General features: G+C 45.9%; 1 protein-coding gene across 9 annotated transcripts in view; it reads right to left on the reverse strand.

The window, feature by feature from the left end:
- HLCS (holocarboxylase synthetase) overlaps positions 1–24,674 on the reverse strand; it is a 199,786-nt gene that overhangs the window by 150,090 nt on the left and 25,022 nt on the right. For all 9 annotated transcript variants that reach the window (XM_008519338.2, XM_070597628.1, XM_070597629.1 and 6 more), the window contains exons 3-5: positions 22,531–22,693; positions 20,435–21,378; positions 15,695–15,877 (exon numbers count right to left, since the gene is read on the reverse strand). In XM_008519338.2, coding sequence (XP_008517560.1) covers positions 15,695–15,877; positions 20,435–21,378; positions 22,531–22,564 — 1,161 coding nt within the window. In that variant the 5' untranslated portion in view covers positions 22,565–22,693. The remainder of the gene's footprint in view (positions 1–15,694; positions 15,878–20,434; positions 21,379–22,530; positions 22,694–24,674) is intronic.

The following is a 24,674-nucleotide window of genomic DNA, read 5'->3' on the forward strand; positions in this document are numbered from 1 at the left end:
GAAAGGCCACGGATTTACTGCATTTTTTCTTACCTGCCAACTAGCGAAGACCACAAAGGGCTGAGGTGGACCAGTAAAGCAGAGGTAATGAATAAGTCATTTCTAACAAGGCTGGTTTTATAGGCATCACACCTCTGCTGGGCCAAACGGGCTCATTTTAGAGGTGAAATCTAGTCTGCAAGCGCGGAGACCAAAAGAAAGCCACGGACAGCCCTGAAAGAGAGGGAGGCTCTCCGGTCGGGGCCCAAACCCGGCTCCTACTCCAGAGGCGCTAGCTTCCACTGACAGGGCACGCGGGTTTGCGTTCAACATCCGTCGAAGTCTCCAGGGCCTTCATTAAGCCTGCCTGTGTAAAACGCCCGCCATTTGTCCCAGGCCAACACAAACAGGCTTCTGACAGAGCGGGGACGTGGGCTGCGAAGCCAAGAAAGCTGTGTGTTGTGAGCCCAGGGTATAAGTGGGAACGCCTGTGGGCGGCCCTGCCTGGCTCGCTCTGAGGTGGTGCATCCTGGCTCACCCACTCGCACACACACACTGACACTCACGCACCCACACACAGATGTCAACGTCCCCGCCTCCACAATGCTGAGGAGCAGCAGGTCTGGAGTGCCAGGCACAGGACTGATTTTGAGGACATCGCAAGGCCCCATCCATCCTAAACTATCTGCCCATCCCTTGCGGGCCTGGCCTCGAGCTCTCTAGAGCACTGTGTGTGGAGGTGGGAGACCCCCGCCCAGAACTGGGCCAACAGCTCTGTGACCGACCAGCTGGGAGACACCAAGAGGCCCTGCTTGTCCTGGCCTCAGTCCTTCCATTTCTAAAACGAGAACACTGGAACATTCCTTTCAGCTGGGACATTCAAGATGCAGCATCAAGGTTTATTGTTTAGTCCCAAATGTTTAATGCTCGGTTAAAACTCTTAACAACATCTCTAGGATTCCAAAATTAAAATGTACATGGAAAGAGAGAAGTGGCCAGTCTTGAGAAGGATTCAGAGAAGGCTGAGCGCTTACTATTCTAATCCACTTATTTTAGCAAAAGTCCATTGGTTCAAGTGGCTGTCACCATGACGCTCTGGAAAATTCAGAGAATCCCAGGGAACAGCGCCTTGGTGGGGAGCAGGGAGGGGCGCAGGACACTGTCCTAAGCGTGCAAGGAGACGGCGGAGCCACATACAAGCTTTCAAAGGAGATGGTCTAAGAAGCATGCGTTTCCCAAAGTACCACGAGTTCTCGGGAAGGAGCAGCTGGCGGACAACCAGCGTGTACTTGGTGTCGTTTCTAAACAGGAAAGCGCGTTAGTAACAGATAAAACTCTTCCAACTTTCTCCCGAAGCTCCATCTTGTCGGTCTGCCTCAGGCACATTGACAGCAGACTCTTTTAAACTGTTTAACCTGGTTATTTACAAAATATCTGCTATACCTTGAATAAGGGGTGACAGAGTCGGATTGGACTGGGCAGCCAGTCCGAGCTGGGTGGGCTGTATACCGCTGGCCTGTACCCCGAAGCCTCGTGGGTCCCCCAGACACAGGAGCAGAGGAAGTGTTTCACAATACATTAGAGGGAAAAGCCAAAATGCTTTTTAAGTGTTCAAACAAGACACACTTACTAAATGCCTACTATAGGAAAATACCGGAAAAGAGAGACAGAGATTAACAACATATGGTCCTTGCCTTCAAATGCTCTTGTATTACGGTTTAGTGGGGCAGACGGATACTCACATAAATAACACGATGGCATTTGTACAGTATGTACAGTTTTACCAAAAAAAAAAAATTCTTATGGAAGCAAGCGATCAGAGCCAAGTTCCCGCGTCACCATGCTCGAGTCAGAAAGTTGAAAGAAAACGTGTAAATCCTAGATCCAGGAAGGGTCATTGGTGGAATTTTCCTAGATCAGAGGATAGAATCGCTTTGTTGGGCATAAAAGATCAACTAGTTGTGGTGCTTAGATGTTTTAAGTTCCAAAATTTAGGACTTTTAGATATGTCATATTGTAAGAATTTTATACATGCTGGACCATGTGAAGATGGGGTGTGCCCACAGCCTAGTAAGGTGAAGACTGGCCATCCAGAACCATGACAAACCAGTAGGACTACTGGTTTTACTTCAAATAACAAGCCCAGGGCCAAATGGAAACTAGCGCCACTCTCTTGCCAACTCCTAGAAGCAAAAATGCAGACGCTTCACGCTCTCACAAACAACTTACAGTTAGTTCTGTGGCCTGTGTATCAATTAAAGGCAGTGACATATGCATCTTTCAAAAAAACTGAACCTTCTTTATCAAAATGTAGCAAAATATTAATGAGGGGTGGATGCAGGTGAAGGCTACACGGGATCTGTGCACCATTCTTTCACCCTTTCTTAGGTTTTAAATTTTTTTTAAGTAAAAAGTTAGGGAGAAACAAAGGGATTGGCTCCAGAAACTCTAAGGCCCCTGCCAGCTCCGACAGTCGCTGTATCTTTGTTCCGCTGTTAATCCTGGGATCATCAAAGATGCAGGCTTTGTAAAAAATAATAATAATAAAAAATAAAAATTAAGAAACCAACCACCACCAAGAATACCTTTAGCGTTTCACATCTTAGTTGGATCAGCAAAACCCTTCATGCTGTCTGCTTCCGGGCAGGGATGCTAAGGCCACTTCAGGCAAGAACACCTCCCTGAAAAACCAGACTTTGATTGCCATGGACCATTCCTCCAGAGGCCTGGAACCTGAACAGTCCAAACGCAGGCCGCACTTTCCCCAGGCACAAACCCCAGTGCGTTCCATGGAGTTCTTCAGTATATGTGGAATCGGTGTATTACTAACAGCTTACTGGCACTGAATGAAAAACACACAAGTCTTAATCTTAGGTCTTGAACCGAGTCCAGGTTCTACGTAATACCTGGCTGGAAGGGATACAGCCGTAAGCATGCTTGGTGACTGGAGGCTGTGTAGTGAGACCTGAGTTCTGAAACCAGGATTGGTAGCTTAACAAAATTTACTGGTTGTAGAAAAAGTAAACTTGCCTCTGGGGAGGTGAGCTCAGCCACACCATTCTGACAGCAGCCCCTGGTGGCCAGTTTAGTGAAAAGTATTGGCTCTGATGCTGGAAGTTCTGACCTCGCCTTAATGAAGGTTGCTGCAAACCGACAGGCCATTCTAGGTAACAGCTGGTGGGGGGGGTTATTAGAGAAGCAACAAAAATCCAAACTAAGGTGCACCTTTGAGTCACATAAATTGCCAAGTCATTAGGGTACCTATTGCTTGCATTAAAAAAAAGAGAGAGAGAAAGAGTACTGCTTTCAAAAGGAGGAAAAAAGTGAGAATTTACTTTAAAAGGGCAAGATAATAATACAAGGCAGATAATACTTACCTTAGTTTGAAAGTTATCTCCTTTCTCAATTGTGTAGATAACCCTTAAACATTCAAGGTGCATGAATTCTTACAAAATAAAGCATTTTCTCTCTACTTCCCTATATACCACCACCTGGCACACTAATTTCCACGTATATATATGGAATTGCTCCATGAGGCAGAAACTTCCAAAAAATGCTGGTATCATTCATTCAGAGATTAAAATAAAAGAGTCAACATGGTGAGTGAGGCCTAAATTCTGGTGCCACAGATTCACCCCACTTCACTGGATATAAACAGAAGGATGCTCAGAGGCTGACAGCCGGCTTCAAAGGTAGCGAGCTGTAGGAAGGAGAAGTCACTAGCCTCAAGCCGACTTCTTCGTAAGGTGCACTGTGTCCTTGGCCATGAGAGAAGGATCTGGAAATAATCTGCTGGGCAGCTGCTCTCATCAACAAACTGTTTATTGGAAGAAAGTGGCTGGGTCAAAGGCTAAACACCAACCCGAACCAAAGCATACAGAACAAAAATCAATACCGTCCCTGCTGACAAAACCAGGACTCCGCGTGCAGAAAAGAAGGCGGGAACCTCGCGGGGAGTTCTGAAGGGGCAAGAGTCGGACCAAAATTCCCATATTTCAATGTGCAGGGTTGTATTGCATATTATTACCACTGGTTATTTGCCGCTATTTTCAGAATGGCCTGATAACAGGAGCTAACATATGGCATTCAAAACAGCACAGAAAGGAGCTTTCCAAATCACTTCCCCAAAAAGTTACAAATCTCAGTGCCTCCTTCTTGCATTAGTTTTATAAAGGGACCCACATGCTTATACACAATGCATGGATAATACTGCCCATCTCTAAATATGTCCTGTTAGAAACTGGAACACTGACTGGATAAGACATTATATGAAGGAATTGTTTTACTTTAGGTGTGACAGTGGTATGGGTTATGTTTTTAAACAGAACCCTTACCTTTTAGAGACCCATACTAAAATATTTACAGATGAGAAACTGGATACAATACCTGGGATTTGCTGCAAAATAACATAAGAGGAGGACTGGTTAAGAATCGATGAAATAAGATTGGTCAGAACGGAAAATTGTGACGCACGGTGATCAGTACACAAGGGTGCATCACATGGTTCTGTTTATTTCTGTATATTTGAAATTTCCCATGAAACGTTTTCTTTTACTTGTGTGTGCAGTTCAACAATTACTACAAAAAAGAAAAAAATGTTTTCTTAAATATAAGAGAGGAATTAACCTACCAATTCCCCATTAATTCCCCGTAAGGACATATATATACACACCACAGAATTACTAGGTGTCCAACATGACCATTTTCAATCAATGTCTGAAAATGAGCTGTTAAATTCTCAGCCGAACACTGGAGAAGTAGAAAGAGACACTCACGGTGTCCGCACTGCGTTAGTGATCCACCAAGCCACATCTGTCACAGACGGTACCAGACGGCATTCCACAGTTTAATTGCATTATGGAGCATGAGGACATACATGAGCTGGTAAGAAAACCCAACTGGCATAAATAATAGGGACCATGTTTTTAAAACACCAATTTAGCACACAAACTTTGAAAACACAACTTGTTTGTAAATTTGAAGCTCCTATGTATTACCTTTATAATTCTTAAGTTAACAGTAAAATTAATTTGAGAAAGAGCCTGAAATAAATAGAGCAGAAAGCAACACGTTCTTTCATTGTGCTTAAATTAATTATGGAAAGGTACCTGTCCACCATTTCAAATTGTTCCAGTATAATGATGAAAATGGTAATAATCACAAATTCTCACAAAAGACCATATCTAGAGGAACTGCCTAAAAAGTTTTAAAAAAATTTTTTTTCCATCTCATTGCTTCGCTGGGACCAGCATAAATACTACAAAGTCCCTGAAAGGACGTGAAAAGGGTCTCATTTACCCTTTCCCAACAGAATGGCGAAGGTCTGGTCAGAAGAATTCAATGACAGTGGTCTGTCCTTTAAAAAGCCATCTTCTGTGACAAATTCATTCAGCCAATTCAAGACACCACACCTAATCCCATCAACACGGAAGGAAAATACACACAGACAGGAGAACTTTGAAAATTATAGACCTTTGACGCCTCAAGCATTTTGTAGACTAAAAAGACGCAGAAAAACTTAAATCATCACATCTATCAAGTTTGCCTATGGAAAGCAACAATATAGAGTAATAATCTAGGCAATGCTAGTCAGAAAGAGTCTGGACATTTCCCACACGCCCAATTCCCAAAACAATGAATCATAATTTTTTAATTTATGAAACCACAGTTTGATCTTTTCTTTTAAAAGCTATATTTCCTTATTTACCGCCATTAAAAATGGGAAGGGGGATTGGGGTGCCATGATTCAATTACTCTTGAATAACTGCTGTATGTAGGATTCATTTTTGCTCAACACAAGAAAACAATTTGTCAAATACTTTCCTACGGCATAGAAAAGCAAACCTTTACAAGTTGTCTTAGAACGCCATTCACTTTTAATTTTTCAAACTTTTACTTTGCCTGCAGGAGGCAAGTAGATTTACACTCAAAGTTTCACAGCTCGGTGCTCAGGAAAGATGAACGGTCCGGTGATGCGTCCGTTCGGAATCGGGCGATCCTGCTGACTGGTGACGGTTGATGCCAGCCCACTTTCCCAAGAGATTTTATTTAGAACTTGTATAAACCTCAGAGGTGCAAGAAGCAAGTGATAACATAGTCCCCCTCTTCATTCATAAGCCCTGTCTCTCCACACTCGGACACACACACAGGAGAACTTCCACCTCCACAATAAAATTAGGTCGTAAATCTCCATGTGTCAATGGGAAAGTACATGTCCTTTTTAGCAAAAATCTCTAGATATTATAACCTAAGTCTTCTCTCATCCTCAGAGGTAAATGGGAAAAAGACCTCTCCACAAAGAGAGGTTCTAGTTTAGCAATCTTATGTATTTTCCTTAGTTTCAGTTAAAGCAAACATATGATTATGTATACATATGTATATATATATATAAAATTCACGTTAAAATTACAAAGACTCAGGGGCTGGCCCCATGGCCAAGTGGTTAAGTCCGCACACTCCACTTCGGGGGCCCAGGGTTTCGCTGGTTTGGATCCTGGGCACAGACATGGCACTGCTCGTCAGGCCATGCTGAGGCCACATCCCACACAGCAAACCAGAGGGACCTACAACCAGAATATACAACTATGTACTGGGGGGCTTTGGGGAGAAGAAGAAGAAAAACAACGATTGGCAGCAGATGTTAGCTCAGGCGCCAATCTTAAAAAAAAATGAAAAAAATTATAAAGACTCAAATACCGCTAAAAAAAAAATCAATTAAAACAAATACTCTAAAGACTCTAAGTTGTTTTCGTTTAAAGCCTGTTCCTCAATTGATCAAATGGGGTCTGATCTCCAGAATTTTGCATGAGGAATAGTATCTCCGACATTCAATAAAAACCAAAATTATAAGCTGTACTGCAATATTTCTTCCACTGATTACATTATTAAACCAAAGCCTGGAAACATTTTAAGAAAGAGAAATACTCACAACAGAAGCAGAAGAATAATATAGAATTGTTCTAGAAACACACAGCACCTGGAAGGCTATGCATGGCCAAACTAGGCACAGGAATGCCTAGAAGGATGCTCCACTCACAGGGAGCCCCAGGGGGCTGAAACAAACAAAACTAAGAAAGCAATTAGCATTCTCTTCTTATCTCCAAGAGAAAGAGACTGACGGACAGACAGACAGACTAACCTTGGCTGAGCTTTCCTGGTGCCAAGCTGGCCTGCTTTCATGAGGAAGCCGAAGAAATCTCCGCCTCACCCCGACCCAGCCTCACTGCTGAGTTTCAACACAGGAATACCACCAGCCGGGTACCCTGAGTTGTCTCTACCCTTCCCACTCGGGCAGGGGAAGTGGAGGATTAAGGATCATTCAGGTCCACAAACTGCCCATCAGTTTTGAAACCCCGAAGCACTCTAAACATTTTTTCAAGACAGCACAATTCTTGGAGCGATATTCTCAAATTATTAGCAGGAATGGAAACAAAATGTGCTCCTGAACTATAATTCACATCCCCGAAAACTGCAGGAGAACATCTATCCAACGGTGTTCAGGGCTCAGACCCCAACATTCCTGAACTGACATGGCAGCTCCACAGCTGGCAGAACCATGCTCCAAATGGTCCTGCTGTCGTCACGGAGTGCCTCGCGGCCATGCCCGCCTCAATCCTGGCCCTCAGCTAGGCGCCCGATCGTGAGGGCCCTTTGATCATGCCCTCTAACCTGGCACTACCGTGGGCATATTCCCTGGGATGTATTTTTCAGACTTGTGAGACAAAAATCTGCGCTTAAGAACGTTGCAAGACTTCCGCGAGACAGCTTCAATCGACTTCCCCAGGAGGCAACGCCATAATCCATACCCGCTCACACATGGCAGCTATTAGGAGCTGGTGCAGAAGACAGAAAGCATTTGGTCTTAGAGGATTTTTTATTCCAAAAGAGCCTGGTTCCCATCCACAAATCTGTGACTGCACAAGCAGTGGATATAAATAGTCTAAGGAAATAAAACTGCCTTTCCTAGATCGGCTGCTACCCCGAGAAAGACACCCCTGGAAAAGATGTTCCCTCTCGCTGGGGACCCACTCACCCCAAGTAGCCAGCAAGAGGTGCAACAGAGAGAAAACCAAAACTACAACAGCACCAAATAAAAGCAGAAAACAACCAAAGTTGTGTCTGTTTTTCCCACGGCATATTATCAGTCACTGCCTCAACTGCAGTCAAGAAGGATTTACTCTGAAGGAGTCCCTTTGAAATATTCCTGTGGAAACAAGAGTCAAATAAAAATACAGTACGTACAGTAGCTGAAAAGCCTCTCCCCCACTAAAATAGCATAAAATAAAGGCAGCTAAGGAAAACACCACAAGTCTTATTTCTTTGGCATTTCAATGTCAAAACTCATCATGTCCCCTTTGCCATAGGTATTATGTTTGATAACAGGAAGTCAGTTAAAATGAACAATAAATTTCCAGTTTGGGTGAAGGGTGAAGGAAGAAAGAAAGGAGAGAAAGAGGCATATGAAAGACCCTTAAAAACACTCATAGCTATAAAAGCTTTTAAATGTCTGCTTTAATCTGCCAGCTGCTCTGTGGCTGGTGCGCGATGGTAAAATGCCGCCACACCACCACATCAGCCACATGTCAAAAGCTATTCAGGGCGCACCTGGAAGTCTGCGTTTCTCTCTAATTTGGACCTCTAAAAATTATTTTTGAAGTTGTATTTTAAAGGAACACAAGAAGTTTCTCTCTCACTGTACACTCAAGATTCAGAACTAGGATTAAAAGAGGGAGGGAGGATTCTGTGCCAAAAAGAAGCCAAAAAAATGGAAAGTGAAGTGTTTTTTTTTTTAATTGGAGAATTCTAATTAACTCAAAAAACTACGTGAGACTCTCCACAGCCCCACAACCCAGTGCTCCTCGGAGGGGTGAGGACCCCTCCCGGGCCTTCCCCCGCCATCGTGGCCACTGGGAGATCCAGATGAGGTCCTGACCCCTGGGAAGGCACCTGGTTAACTATAAAGCAGGCTGTGAAGATGAGAAATTATCTCGTTTTCCAGAAACTTCTGCAGCAAGGTCTCAGTTAGTAGCCACTTGGATGTGGGCTAAACAAAGGTCGGTTCGAGGAGGGGGGCGTAAAAACCATGTGGCATGATTTAGTCTATGTTTCTTCATAAAGCAACCACATCCAGAAAGTAATTCCCCACGTGGAAGGGAGCACACGGCAGTTTTTTGACACGTTTACAAATATCAAAATTATCCTTACCAACAATACCTGTTTGGGGAGGGGGAAAAAAAAAGTTTCAGGGAAAGTAATTTGAGGTGGACTGGAAATGAAATGTTATACTGGTCTTTGTTTTTAAGCACATATGATCCAACCCATGACTCCCACCCTACCAAAATTAGACATGCACAACATGGTGATTTCTGCCCGGTTGCTTTAATAACAAACCCCGTTGTCACTTCTTGTTAGGGTTACATCTTGACCCTGAGGCAAAGGAACTGAAGCCCCTCGTGCAGGACTCCCACCAACATCCCGCCTGCTTCTGTCTCTCAGGTCACCCCCAAATCATTAGCCACCAGTCACAACGCGCGAAAGAATCCCAGCTTTGCAGTTTCGGAAAGAAGCGCACGCTCTCCAGGCGGGGTAGGGGAGCACAGTGGGCAGGCTGTGCGGTCCCACCCTCCTCCTCCTCCAGCCGCGCTGGGGGGGATCCAAAGGGACCCATTGACAGCCGGCTCTGCAGGGGTAGAGTGGCAGCTGAGGCTCAGTCCCTGCGTTCAGGTTCCAGTCGGGTCTGTCCAAATCAACAGCTGCCCCTCTCGGCACAAACCCCTCGTGGTTGTGCTGCATGCCCTCTTCCTTCCTGCCACTTTCCTGGCAGAGAGAAAAACGGAAATGGAGCCCAGAAAAGGGGAAACAAGAGGATGAGTTTCTCACTTGGACTTTAGGTTCTGCAAGGAAAGAAGTGTTTCTTCTAAAATCTCAGCATCGTTCACAAACACACTTGTGTCCCCCACAGTAAACGTGCATTCCTGCGAAGTGCACGTCACCCCCAATGGCAGAAGGTTGGTGTGGTGGCTGCCTGGTAATCTCGCGCCACAGAACCCAGCAGTCGACCATGTAACGTGCTCCTGAGTCTCGCTCCACCCATAGCTCCAGAAAGGAGATCATCTGTTTGAAACGGCTCACTGTGTAGACACCAGCACGTATACGGCCTTCTTAGAGAAACAGTTCTATCAAGAAACTGCTACAGCTAAGCAGGGGCGGGGGCGCTTGAATTACGAGCTCCCACCAGGAGCACCTCCCACCCACAGGAGCAAATGCACTGCCGAGGCCCAGAGGCATCCACATACTAACACGAGAGCCACAACTTAACTTACCAGTTGGAGCTATAACTAGTCATGCACCAGAGTAAAGTCATTCACTAACAAAGCCAATGCTTTTTAAATAATATAGATGTCAAATATTAAATAAACCATCAATATTCACGAGAGTCCTTGCCTTTTTTTTTCTTTTGAGGAAGATTAGCCCTGAGCTAACATCTGCTGCCAATCCTCCTCTTTTTGCTGAGGAAGACTGGCCCCGAGCTAACATCTGTGCCCATCTTCCTCTACTTTATATGTGGGACGCCTACCACAGCATAGCTTGCCAAGTGGTGCCGTGTCCGTACCCAGGATGTGAACCGGCGAACCCTTGGCCACTGAACCAGAACGTGCGAACTTAACCGCTGCGCCACCAGGCTGGCCCCAGAGTCCTTGCTTTTTAACATTCAAGTTTTGACCATTTATAGAATGCCTTCAAAGTCCAATGACATACAGTAATTTGTTTTTTTAATTTTTAATAACTGGCTTTGCTTATTATTAAAAATAATACGTGCATTATAGAAAATTTGGAAAATACAAAGAAAGTTTTAAAAGCGATTTTTAAAAATCATCCTTGGGCCCGACCCAGTGGCACAGCAGTTAAGTTCAGACGTTCCACTGTGGCGGCCCAGGGTTCGCCTGTTCAGATCCTGGGTGTGGACCTACACACCGATTGTCAAGCCATGCTGTGGCAGGTATCCCACATATAAAGCAGAGGAAGGTGGGCACAGATGTTAGCTCAGGGCCAGTCTTCCTCAGCAAAAAAGAAGAGGTTTGGCGGCAGATGTTAGTTCAGGGCTAATCTTCCTCAACAACAACAAAAATCATCCTTACGCCCATCACCCAGAAATATATCCTATATATACTGTATTTCTTTCCAGTCTTTTCTCTATGGGCATATGCCTGTGACATACGTGTGCTCTTGTGTTTTCTGGTTTGCTTTAACTTAGCGTAATTTTGCAGAGGCCCGAGTTTTAATCCTGCCCCTGGGCGGTTTGATTAAATGGGAAGACCCTCTGGTGAGAGAAGACGTCCAACTCAGCACCCAGAGTGTGCACCTCCACAGAACGTTGCTTCCTTGTGGTGTCACGCATGGAGATGCTCATGAAGTCATACGTGACTGGATTTCACAGCGGAAATCACAAGCTACTGTGGTGTCTGGGTATCGCTGAAGGTCTCAGAACATATCCCCAGCAAACGCCAAGGGTCGACTGCACTCTGCATTAGCCTTTTTTCCCTACTTGGATCACCATACTATTCTTTTCCCTTTATATCGCAGTAACATGGCAGCACACGGGTGCCTTGTAAATCTTCTGTGCTATTTGCCATAAAGAGCGAGTGTCTAGGCACCAAACCGTATAAACACAGCTGGTCCGCTGTAGAACTATTTAGATAACTAGTGTGTTTATTTTGTGCTTTCATGTTCCATCCTATAACAGTACCTAGTACACAGTAAATGTTTAATGAAAGATGAATATTATTAACCGTGACAGTGAAATAATTTCTACAGGCCCAAAAGAAAGTGCCACCAACATAATGGAAAACTCCTAAATTATACTATGTGAAACTGATGGAGAGAGAAAAAATTAAATCTCTGAAAACTGCTTTGTGGTTCCAGGGCGTCTGTCCTTCAGGAAGCCTAGCTCAGCAGCGACACCGTGTGGTGAGATCTTTGATTCCCAACAGCACAGAGCAGGAAGCAGAGAGCCAGCCCAGGCATCTAATTCCTAACGCAGGTGATGAACCTAAGGATGATGGAACGCACATAACAGATGACGGATGTTAGGATGCCAAGATCCTCTCCAAGTGACTTACTTCCACGAGGATCAATGAGATCTATTAAGAAGGCTGCAGGAAAGAAAGCCAAATCGAAAGTACGACCCAATTCTATTCCCAATCTGTCATCTAAATAAATTGAGCCCCCAGCACAACGGCTAAAAGGTGTTCCAAAATGTCTCGGCCTCAGCATCAGAAGAGCAGGAGGAATCACCCAGCTGCCTCCAGAAAGAACATCACAGTCAGTGAACAGCAACCTTCACATTCATTCGCACGCTAATCCTTCAGAGAATCTGTGTTCCAGGAAAACTTACTCTGAAACCCTGAATTCTTACATTTCCTTCTATGGCAGATTCAAGGTCTTCTAAAAGGAGTTAATCAACACTAGGAAATGAGCATCCAGGGACCGGCCCCTGGCCCCGTGGCCGAGTGGTTAAGTTCAGGCACTCCGCTTTGGCGGCCCAGAGTGTCACCCGTTCCAATCCTGGGCACGGACATGGCACCGCTCGTCAGGCCACTATGAGGCAGCATCCCACATGCCACAACTAGAAGGAACCACAACTAAAAATATACAAACTATGTACCAGAGGCTTTGGAGAGAAAAAGGAAAAATAAAATAAAAAATAAAAATCTAAAAAAAAAATAAGAAATGAGCATCCACACAACAATCATACACTCACTCACTCAGTTCCTTGGGCTCCCAAAGTAAAAGGAAATCCAGGACAGAAAGAGCTGGGAGGAAAATGTCATCCACAGTATAGACACCCAAGATCAAGCAGACCAAATGGAGGACCCAAAATGAGAAGTGAGCATTTCTGAAGTGAGCACTCTTTTCTGAACTTCTTATGTCATAAGGGACCACAAGGCTTAGAGTCCATGTGGAGTGTTTGTTTATGTGCATATAGAACAAATATTTGCCTTAATCTTGTTCAAGCGTTTCATTCCCATGGTTTGTGAATGTGGGTGCCAATCAATGGGGAAAACATATGCCCCCCACCTCCAGGCAGTTTAAGGAACCAAAGGACAAAAATAAGAAGCATCCGGGGCTGGCCCCGTGGCCGAGTGGTTAAGTTCGCGCACTCCGCTGCAGGCGGCCCAGTGTTTCATTGGTTCGAATCCTGGGCGCTGACATGCCACTGCTCATCAAACCACGCTGAGGCAGCGTCCCACATGCCACAACTAGAAGGACCCACAATGAAGAATATACAACTATGCACTGGGGGGCTTTGGGGAGAAAAAGGAAAAAAAAATAAAAATCTTTCAAAAAAAAAAAATACGAAGCATCCACTGTGTATGTTAATATAAACAGACACGCAACACAAAGGCTCTACTCAGGTATTTCAGGTCATGCCCGTCCTAAAGCAGCACGGGAAGAGCCCAGAGTTCAGACCTCTGCTCACAGGAGAGGAACCTGGGATCCTCTTCCCTCTCCACTGCTACGTCCAAGAGTCAAGAGGTGTGAGTCCCAAGACCAGCATGGTCAGAAGAGTTCCCGGGAAAGGTCAGCGGGCACTGCCCAGGGTAAGCCCGGGTCCCTCTCGCTCCCTGACCTCGGGGCAGGCAGGCAGGCACCTCCTCACATGTCCGGCCGCAGCCCTCCTCGCTCAGGACAGGAAGGAGAGAGCAGGTCCAGGAGAGTGACAGTCACATGTCCCTGGGGGCCAGAAACCCTCACCCACATGGCTCGGCCCACCCCTCCAAGGCGGGAGGTCTGGAGGTGGGTCACCTACGGGAGTGGAAGCTCTGAGGACCAGCCTGTTTTGATACATTTTCATAAGCCCCAAGACACAGCTGATGCTTGTTCTTCTGTTAACCGAACACGCAAATCAGACATAAATGACGTGCAGCTCTGAGTTCCTGCAAGGAAGGTACAAAAAAAGTCACATCGCTAACTCCCAAGAGCACCCAAGAAAGAGAGTGCAAATTGGCCAAAAACGGGGCAATGAAAACACAACAAGAGAATGTTTCTTAAATAAAAAAAAAAATCATCCATTGCAATATTATTAACTTTTAAAATTAAAAATATTTCCTGCACTCTTTTTAGACACCAGGCATTTGTCAGGCATAGTTTACACCTACAACTTATTCAAACTCTCAGCCATCTAATAATAATAAGAGTAATAATAATAAAAGTAATCATAGCACTATCTTAGAAATAAATAATACAATTTACACAGAACTCTCACGTCTATTATTTCATCTAGTCTGCAAATAATCCTATAAGGTACCCTAATCCTATATGCTCTCAGGTTTTATATCTCTCTCCTCCAAGTGAGCACATCTCACCCAGAGAGCTCACAGCTCGCTCTCCTCTGAAAAGTAAGTTTACTAAGGGACAAGGTACAACCCAAAAGAGAACTCCTCCTCTTTTAAAAATGTTGGGGTATGGGGGGCTGGCCCCGCGACCGAGTGGTTAAGTTCACACGCTCTGCTGCAGGCGGCCCAGTGCTTTGTCAGTTTGAATCCTGGGTGCAGACACGGCACCGCTCATCAAACCACGCTGAGGCAGTGTCCCACATGCCACAACTAGAAGGACCCACAACGAAGAATATACAACTATGTACTGGGGGGCTTTGGGGAGAAAAAGGAAAAGAATAAAATCTTAAAAAAAAAAAATGCTGGGGTATGGGGCTGTCTGGTGGTGCAGTGGTTAAGTGCGCACATTCTGCTTCGGCAGCCCAGGGTTCACCGGTTCGAATCCCAGGTACGGACATGGCACCACTTGGCACGCATGCTGTGGTAGGCGTCCCACATATAAAATAGAGGAAGATGGGCATGGATGTGAGCTCAGGGCCAGTCTTCCTCAGCAAAAAGAGGAGGATTGGCAGCAGATGTTAGCTCAGGGCTAATCTTCCTCAAAAAAAAAAAATGCTGGGGTAGGAGGTATCATTTGTTCTTTTCAAGGGAAAGCAGGTAAGTCTGGTGTTCAGAGTCACATGGACTATTAGGTATTTGCTGAAACTGCTCGGTTACATCCTTAAACTCACAAATTTCCCTATTTAGGGGAGACCACAGAAATAGACCCACGAAATAATTGGCCACAATTAATAAGAAACTGATAGCTGGGCAAAGAGAAGGGATCGGCGATAATCGCCCCTGGAGAATCCGGCAACCTGCCCAAAGCAGGTATCAACCACAGGCATCAAATGCAGAAACAGGGCCGGGAAACCTCCTGAATACACTCCCACCTCCCTGAGCTTTTCCCTTCTGGATACAGCTAAAAGATGCAAACGGAGCTCCAGAGCCCCTCTGCCACCAGATGGCAGACATGAGCACAAACAAAGCGAAACCCGTGGTTTTCCCTTCCGAAGATTCGCCAAGAGAGAGGCCCAAATCAAAACAAAGGTTTTTAATCCCAAATGAATAAACTGTGGTTTCCAACTACGCTCCTGACACGTAAAGCAATAACCTTTCCCCTTTAGGTGGAAAAAACCGTAACCTTAACACCTTCAAACTCCAAGTCTTCTCTCCCTCCCTTACACACAAACACCAAAAAAATTAGTTATACTTGGACACCTTTGAACTGGAAATCAAAATCGAAACCCACTGCAATGGAAGGACTGAGGAAAAGGGTCAGCTCCGAAGAAGGGCATCAGAGGCGCTCCCCTCCCGCCCCACTGAGCGCGCCCACTCACCTCGGCCGCCGACAGTAAGTAGAGAGGCGTTAAGGCAGGAACTTGCTGAACGTCACAGCTGAGGCCCAGGGTTGTCAGGATCTCCTTCAACACTTCGTATCTTCTCACATTGCTCGATTTGAGCAGATCAAAATCTTCCGGAGTCCGCACCACTGAAGAGCTGGGAGGTAGTTCTAAGTGCACCTGAGGGAAAAAGACACCACTGGATAAACGGGGGCATTTAGCGACATTAAGAAAAACAGTTGGTGCTGGCCCCATGGCCGAGTGGTTAAGTTTGCCTGCTCCCTTCAGCAGCCTGGGGTTAGCTGATTCGAATCCTGGGCGCAGACAGAGTACCGCTCATCAAGCCATGCTGAGACGGCAGCCCAAACAGAAGAACTAGACTGACCTACAACTAGAATACACAACTGTGTAACGGGGCTTTGGGGAAGGACAAAAAAAAAAGAGGAAGACTGGTAACAGATGTTAATTCAGGGCCAATCTTCCTCACCAAAAAAGAAAAAAGAGAACCAGCATCTTTACCAGTTTTTCTGAAAAAAAATGAATCCTTCTAAGTATCAACAGCATATGACAAGCAGTAAGAAGCTTCAAAGGAGAAGACTAGAATCGTGGCTGTCAGGCAGAGGGGCCGTGGTCGAAACGATGCCGGATAGCAATCAAACTCTTTCCAGGTCCCAGTTTTTATCGCTAACCAGTCGCCGGACCTTGGGCAAGTCACTTAACTTGAATATACAACCAAAACATTTATAAATACGGTTGTGCTGAGAACCAACTAAAGTCGCTCCTGAACCGGGGCAGGCACAGAGGGTCGTGCTCGAACTCCTCCCCCAATTAGTCATAACTGCTGGGGAGCAGAGGAACCCCAGTCATCGTTTGCTGTGTTTGCAGGAATTCAGATGAGAGGGGTTTGGGGGGACCCCAGAGAGACCTACCCCACCATCCTCCTTCGCCTGACTGAATGTTAAGATATGGAACATCATGTATTTAGTTCAGGCTTTGTTATCCAGCTAAAATCAAAACAGCCCCCACTTATCACTGAACGGTCTGTGTCTTGACATGAAAGAACATACTGGAACTTCAAGTTCCCTTGAGCTAGAACTTTCCTATCAGTGGTGTGTGTCTTGGTATAAGGAATGTACGAGAACTTCTAGCTCCCTTGAGATCAGATTTTAACTGTGCATTAGAGCCCAGGACTCAGAATTTTGAGTCCCCAGAAAAGCAATCTAGGCATGCTGGTTTTGTTTTATTTTGCTCTTGCCAGGGGTCAGCTGTGGGCTTCTGTCGTATGCAGAGCTCCCCACCTGATGTTAGATGAGCATTATGAAAATAAGAAGCAAGGCGCCAGCCTTCAGGCAACTTAAAATCTCTCAGTTTCCACCCAAGACTTAACCAAGCCAAAAACACTGCCCAAAATGGTGCCACTGTTGCAAGTTGAGGCCAATCTGAAAAGGCTTGTAGAGCACTGTCCAACAGCGTCCCCACACCACAGCTGCAGGCAGGCTGCTGCTCCCACGACTGAGCCTGTCCGCCAGGAGCAAGAGGTGAGTCTGCCCTCGAAGCAGGCCCGGACAGGGGAGGAGGGTGAAAAGGGAAACACTTTACAGTATCCAAATCCTTCTGCCGCACGCTCTTACCCTAAAGGTGTGCCTCTGCTCTGCAGAAGACAAAGCCCGTGTTGTTACGGAAATCAGCACAGTAGCAGGTCACATTGAACGCACATGAGCACATGGCTAGCCTGGAGATGAACGCTGACAGGTGGCAGAAATAAAATGAGCATAGTTCTACCCCCGCCTGAGCCCAAGGCAAAGGGGGCAAGTGTGATGAATGGCCCATGTCCTCCCTGGACTGAGTGAAGACACAGAAGAGTCGAGAAGCACACGCAGGGTGCTGTACTGCACTCATCGTCACACACGAGCGATGCCGAGGAGGAAGGGAGCGCTTGCCCCACGAGCAGGCCTCCAGAGTTCCAGGAAGCGAGGGGGAGGACAGCCACTGACATTGTGAGGAGTGCTTGTGTTGGTTTCAAGATGAGGTGCTGCCACAGCAGAAGCGAGGAGACAGGCCACCTCTGGCTCTGCACCTCGATTCAAGGACAGAAGGACACGCCAGAGCGTGTGTGCTGGATTTGCACTCCTGGTCCTCCGTGGTATCCGACAAATGTCTCGTCCTCTGGCTGTAAGGCTGTCACCATAGGGATGGGCCCATTTCTGTAACTTGGCTTCTTCTAAAATTAAGGTTTTTTGACTAGACCAAAAGCCAGGACTAAAAATGTGTCCAGTCACAAACAGGGGAAGGGGGGTGATACTGGCATCTAGTGGGTAGTGCTAACACCCTACAACGCAATGCACAGGACGACCCCACCACGGAATCTGGCCCAAAAAGTCCACAGTAGCGTGGTTAAGAAACTCTGCTATAGGCGCCAGCCTGGTGGCATAGCGGTTAAGTTCATGCACTCTGCTTCAGCAGCCCAGGGTTTGCTGGTTCGGATCCTGGGCGCAGACCTATGCACTGATTATCAAGCCATGCTGTGGCATGAGTCCCAAATATAAAAAAAGTAGAGGAAGATGGGCACAGATGTTAGCTCAGGGCCATTCTTCCTCAGCAAAAAGAGGAGGACTGGCAGCAGACGTTAGCTCAGGGCTAATCTTCCTCAAAAAGAAAAAAAAACTCTGTTACAGAAGCAGAAGGACTTCTTCCATGTGCTAAGCTACATAAGAAAACAAAATATCTTTAAAACCATTTTAGAGACTTTATTTGGACAACTTCATGCCAAACTCCTGGTCTATTTGATAACCAAAAGTCTGCATTAATCCACAGCCTGACATTTTCCCAGCAAACCTGAGCAGTACAGCAAGTATACCAAAATTTCCTCTTTCTCTATTTTGACAAATGGCCAAGGCACCGATAGGCAGCCCCTTGGCCCTGAGACCACCACCTACCGTGCAGCTGTGGTCTGCCATTGAAGGACTTCATCTCCTCTTACTGGGTTACATCAGGACTCGATTTATTACGAAGAGGAAGACTATGAAATTGAACAGGGAAAGAGGAAACTAACCAGCCTGTGATAATATTTATTGGTTGATCCCGGCGGCGAGGTATTGTAGAGACACAGGCCTGAGGGGAAAACACTGACCCTGTCACAGAGACTGGAAGTCATTTAAAATCAAAAATGACACTCTAATCCTCTGAATCTGATTTTTGAAGCTGCATCATATTGCCTTTTTTCTAGGGCAATGCACGCAGTATCAAATTTTATGACAGTTATGGGGTCAATTGAAATGGTGCAACAAGCAGATTTGCTGTGTAACTCACAGAAATGGATCGCAACGTGCCGAATCAATTTTCTAGAACAAATCTGTATACAGGGGTGGCAAAATTCACCATTCGAAACTGAAATACGGCTCTAGGAAGTCGGGTTTTTAAGTGGATTTTCGGAGAATGCACAGTTACTATAGTTACCGTACTTGCAGACAAAAAGATAAGAGGAGTATTTATTAGGCCTCCAAAAACGAATTCATGTGGTTTGCAGCCTACATGAAACCTGCTTGGGGTGCACGCGGTCATCGGTCCTGATCTCCAGATTTCTTCATTATATGCATCTTTGCCTGAGAATTACCTTAAGAACAAATGAGTGGGCTTTAGAATAGTACAGAAACAAATCGATACCCCCTTGAAGAATATTTGGTCAGAAAACTCAAGAGACTTAGCTTTTAGAAGGGGTGGAAAAATCCTACCATAGGATAGGAAAGGAAAGCACACAACAAAAAACAGCAAAGACTTCCCCAACTCAATAAAAAGATCCCTATAATAAAACACAATCTAGTATACTCATCCTGGGAACTATTTTGGGCAAAATACCTATATCTACTTAGTTTTCTCATTACATCATCAAATCCCTAAGGAGGATTTGTCCATCTAACTATAACATAAACTTTTGCCCTCAGACATTAAAAGATTTGCTATAAATGATAGAAATTCTGAAATAGTCTATCCTGCTATCATTTGCTTAAACAAACAAAAAACTACAAGGAAAAAAAAGTGGGGGGAAAAAATCAATAGATGAGCCAAAGGCCCCCCCCAAGGATGGGAAGAGAGCAGCATTTTCCTGTCATCTCCCTTTCCAGTTTTTTCTTACCTATGTAATAATATGTCATAAATCTAAATCGCTTCAATACTCCCTTATTTGACATTTTTCTCGGCACTTAGATTTTACGAGTGACAGATCATAAAGGAACTGAGGATCTGGAGGTGTTTGCAACACTTGATACCCCAGAAGCTGGGGAGGATTCATGCAAATCTCGGACATCAACTACATCGTGGTTCCTAACATCGTGGTTCACCACCCTGAGGCACTCAATAAATAAAGTCTTGACGATATTGACCAGAGTGTGCTTTGAAGAAAGAGAGCGGACCAATGTATTGTAGACAGACTATTACCAGTATAGATCAAAACAAAAAGGAATTTTCTGACTAATCCTTGGCTAACCAGCAATCCTGAATTAGCCATAACACCTTGTGCTTCATTCCTCCATCACAACTATTCTGGTGAAACAGGATATTCACGCGACAGGAAGGCCGTGATCTCAACCTTCGACTCACCATCTGCAAAAATTCCCAGCCAAAGGTCAAAAGTACCCCACCCCACACAGACTCTCAGCCCTTTCAATGCACAGCCTTCTAGAGCGTATTCGCAGTCAAACACACACACCAAGATCACATCATGGATGCCAACCTCTGTACCTGGCAAAGGATAGCTTCTCCTCCACATGTTCCAAAAGGCACTTGCACAATCAGCCTGTCTTTGTCCTCGTTCTCCAGGTGGCCCTGGAGCTTGCCCAGGCTGAGCCACTCCCCAGGGTGCTCGTAAACACAGCCGCTGCTCAGGACGCTGAGCTTCACCTGGCTCTGGTCGACCTTGGAGAAAAGCAGGTTCTGGACTGTCTCCTGCAGGGCGCCCTTGCTTGTCACCTGGAAGCCAGCAAATGTGAAGGATGAAGACAGGCCCAACACCTTCCCTCCCTGAGAAAGATAGGCCATGAATTTCCGGGACAGGTCCTCGGGAAGAGACTCCCTGGTGGCAATGACCAGCAACAGACAGTTGTCTGACCATGGGTCTCTGAGAGCACTTTCCTCCGGCAGGTGGTAGAGGGTGTAACTGTCGGTGTCCACACAGTCGGCCAGAACGGACCGGACCTGCTGGAACCTGCCCAGGGCTTCCTGGGAGTCAGAGCCCACGTAGAGGAGGATGTTGGGGGCCTTTCCCGTGATGTTGACTCTCCTCCCTTCTCTCTCAGGGCAGACATCATCAGCAATACTCTCCAAACTGCCGCTGTAATCATAGGGAAGATCCGGAATGTTCTCTGCAGATGCAAACTTGACGGATTCAATGGTGCTGTTCTCAAGCTCCAAACACTCGTGGCAACTAGACAGATGGAGGTGACAGAGCTCGAGAGAGCCCACTCCTCTGTCACTCTCCCCGGCAGGCTCGCTCCCAGAGGCACCTCCTTTCTGCTGCGTGGCTTCTGGCCCGAGAACCTTCGGCTCCTCTTGGCCAATGTGCTCCATGACGTCCAGCTCAGGCTTATTCTCAACAGAAGCCTCAGGGCTCGGCTGCAGGATTTCAGCTTGTTTGTTTGAGGCCTGATCCTTAAGTTCCTTCAGAGCGGAGTCCTGCAAGTGCACAGCTGGGGCATGAACGGAAAAGACAGTAAGTCAGCTCTTCTGCGTTGTCACGCAGCTCAGTTCACAAACTCAGTGCACTCTCTGCACTCCATGACGTATGGTCCAGGGCGGCCCACCTGCACGGCTCCCACCACATCCCCACCTCAATCTCAGCATCCTTCAGACCCACACAATTGCTCCTGCCTGCTAGGAGGGGACCCCAGACGGTCCCTAGTGAAACCCCAAGTTTCCACACCACCTTTCCCATAAGAATCGGAAAACTCCAGGTCCCCTTAGTGACTGTGAAGAAGACGAGATTCAGAGAGGTGATTTTGCTTACCTACTTATAGATTTAATTTCTTGGGTGTCAATCTCCTACATATAATGAAACTAAGACTAAGAAACAAAAAAAGCACATAACTAGAGTCTATCCAAGCACATCTCAGGAAAAACTCACTCTCGGGACATTTCATAGGATCAACCGGGGAGAAGGGGCTTCCCGGTACCTTATCTCAGGGCTGGAATATAATCTATAACCACTGATTCCAAAAACACTTATTGCCACGCATCTGACATGGTATTAGGCACATGCACATGCAGATGGGGAAATTAAGCGATTTACACAAATTTCCAGAGCTGGAGACACTCATTTGCTTGAGATACAAATGAACACTTTCATGGACATAGAAAGTCTGCTTTTAAGCCTAATTAAGGAAGAACATCTTGCATGTTTCCTGAAAAAAGATGTGTCCCAAAATATTGTGGTATGTATATTTTAAGTAAAAAACCATTAGATTTAGAACTTTGTAGTAATGCTCGCTATGATTTGCATTCAATCAAACTACAGTGTAGAAACTAGTTATACTGTATTAGATTGTGTGAAATAAATACTACATGGGTTCTAAATGTGCATGCCATCTCACAGACAATGCAATTATGAGAAATCCTTGTTTAAGAATTTAAAAAGCACTAATTATATACTCTGGAATAAGCATCTCCAAAAACCTGACATATGTGTGAATTTTATACTGTTATGGTTATAGCCAACCTGTTGACTGAAGTGAACCGAAAATAAGCAGGCTCTGCAGTCATACCAAACAGGAGGACTCAACAATCCTTAACCTAATAACCTATGTCATCCAGCTGTGATGAAAACATTTTCTAAAGTTACTTACACACGATCTTTTGGGGGATCAGTCCATTAGCCATCTGGAGCCTGTCTTCCAGGAACGCCACCCCCAGCTTACTGAAGTCGTCCACACTGGCTTCGGCAATTAACTGATACGGATCCCCAGGTCTGCAGGCCAACGGCAAACAACAGTCTGACCACTTCACAAGCTGAGAAGAAGCGGGTGAGGGAGGAGGAAGAAAAGGAGAGGGTGAGATTTTTCTTCTCTAAAATAACCACCTCCTTCACTTTTCCCTTCAGCTCCCCCCCACCACATTCTAGTCAAACGTGACGAATTACCGGGCGCTGCATTTTATTAACAGCAAGGCTGTTCTGGCTCAAACACTCTTACTTCTATCTAACAGGGCTTACAAGCACTACATACAACCCTCCCATTTAAAAGGAATTAAAAGGGGCAGCCAGGTGGCGCAGTGGTCAAGTGTGCAAGTTCTGCTTCGGTGGCCCTGGGTTCGCCGGTCCAGATCCCGGGTGCAGACGTGGCACCACTTGGCAAGCCATGCTGTGGTAGGCGTCCCACGTATAAAGTAGAAGAAGATGGGCATGGATGCTAGCTCAGGGCCAGTCTTCCTCAGCAAAAAGAGGAGGATTGGCAGCAGTTAGCTCAGGGCTAATCTTCCTCAAAAAAAAAAAAAAAGTAATTAAAGTCACAACCACTTTTCAAGGAACTAAAAGGGGAAGGGGCCATTCCCCAGAGACAAGAAAAACTGAACTTGCCCTTTAGTTCAGGAAGAGGAACTAGGAGAAAATAAGTCCACAGTATCCAGTGACTGATAACGTAACCTGCAGACCGCCTTTTCTCAAAGTGGGGTCCAAGACCAGCTGCAACAGAACTCCCCAGGAGCACACAAAAACTTCGGGCTCCTGGGCGCCACTCACTACCTGGCGCTCCAGACCCTCTGGAACTGCAGCCTGGGAACCAAGTTTAAACACACTTCCCCACCGATTCCTGAAATGTGAGAACAACTCAAGACTCCCCAGGGAGCTCGCAGTTCCCACTTCCACCACAAGGGGGACAAGGAAAATGAGAGCAAACCAAATTCAGGGCTTTAAGCCTTCCAGTTCTCATAAAAGAAGAATCTGAAACTGGGACAAGCAGAAGGGCAGCCCCCTGGGGTTAAGGGCCTGGAGTCCCAGGACCTGGGTCTGGGTCAAGCTCCTCTAATCATTGCTGTGTGGCCCTAGGCAAGTCTGGGAACCTCTCAAGTCTCAGGTCCTTTATTCATAAAACAGGAATAAGGATAATATTAATACCGGTCATCTTATAGGTTTGTTGTGTTACTGAGATTAAAGAGTATATGTAATGCCCCCAGAAGAATGCTTGGGACAGAAAAAGTGCTCAATTCATGAAAGCTGCTATTATTAGCTACTGTGAATCTGGGTTTAAAAGCAATAGTAAATACAGTGGTCCCTTTTTTTCTTTTTTCTTTTTTTTGGAAGATTGGCCCTAAGCTAACATCTGTTGCCAGTCTTCCTCTTTTTGCTTGAAGATGATTGTCACTGAGCTAACATCTGTGCCAATCTTCCTCTATGTTGTATGTGGGACGCCGCCACAGCATGGCTTGATGAGTGGTGTGTAGGCCCACACCCAAGATCCGAACCCACGAACCCCAGGCTGCCAAAGCAGAATGTGCGAACTTAACCACTTTTTCCTGCACTGTATCACCCTTTCTCCCACCTCCTCCCAGACACACAGCCAGAAGGAGAGGAGGATTCACCTGGAGGGTCGGGCCTGACCAAAGTTTCAGTAGGACTCCGTATTTCAAAGATGGTATCTTTGATCTAGGATGAGAGCTGAAGCTTACAATTCAGACAGATATTTTGTTGATTTCTAGCTCTGGGAATGAGGAAGGATGTCAGCTCAGGAGGACCATCTTGGCAAGAGCTTACTTGCCAGAGGAGGGTGGGTGGGAAACATGAGGACCAGCGCAGCCTCCTGCATGAAGCTAAAAGCATCTTTGTTCTCAGCATTATCACTGGTCATCAAAGAATGAGGAGAGGAGCTCGGCCAGTGGAGACCCAGCCAAGAATTAGGCTGCTCCAACGTTGATGTGGCACCCTGCTGGAGGGATGCCTCCCATGAGCACTTAGTGTAAAAGGAGCCAATAATTAAATTCTCACGTCCGTCTGACG

The sequence above is a fragment of the Equus przewalskii genome, chromosome 27, assembly GCF_037783145.1.
Source record: "Equus przewalskii isolate Varuska chromosome 27, EquPr2, whole genome shotgun sequence".
Taxonomy (NCBI): Eukaryota; Metazoa; Chordata; class Mammalia; order Perissodactyla; family Equidae; genus Equus; species Equus przewalskii.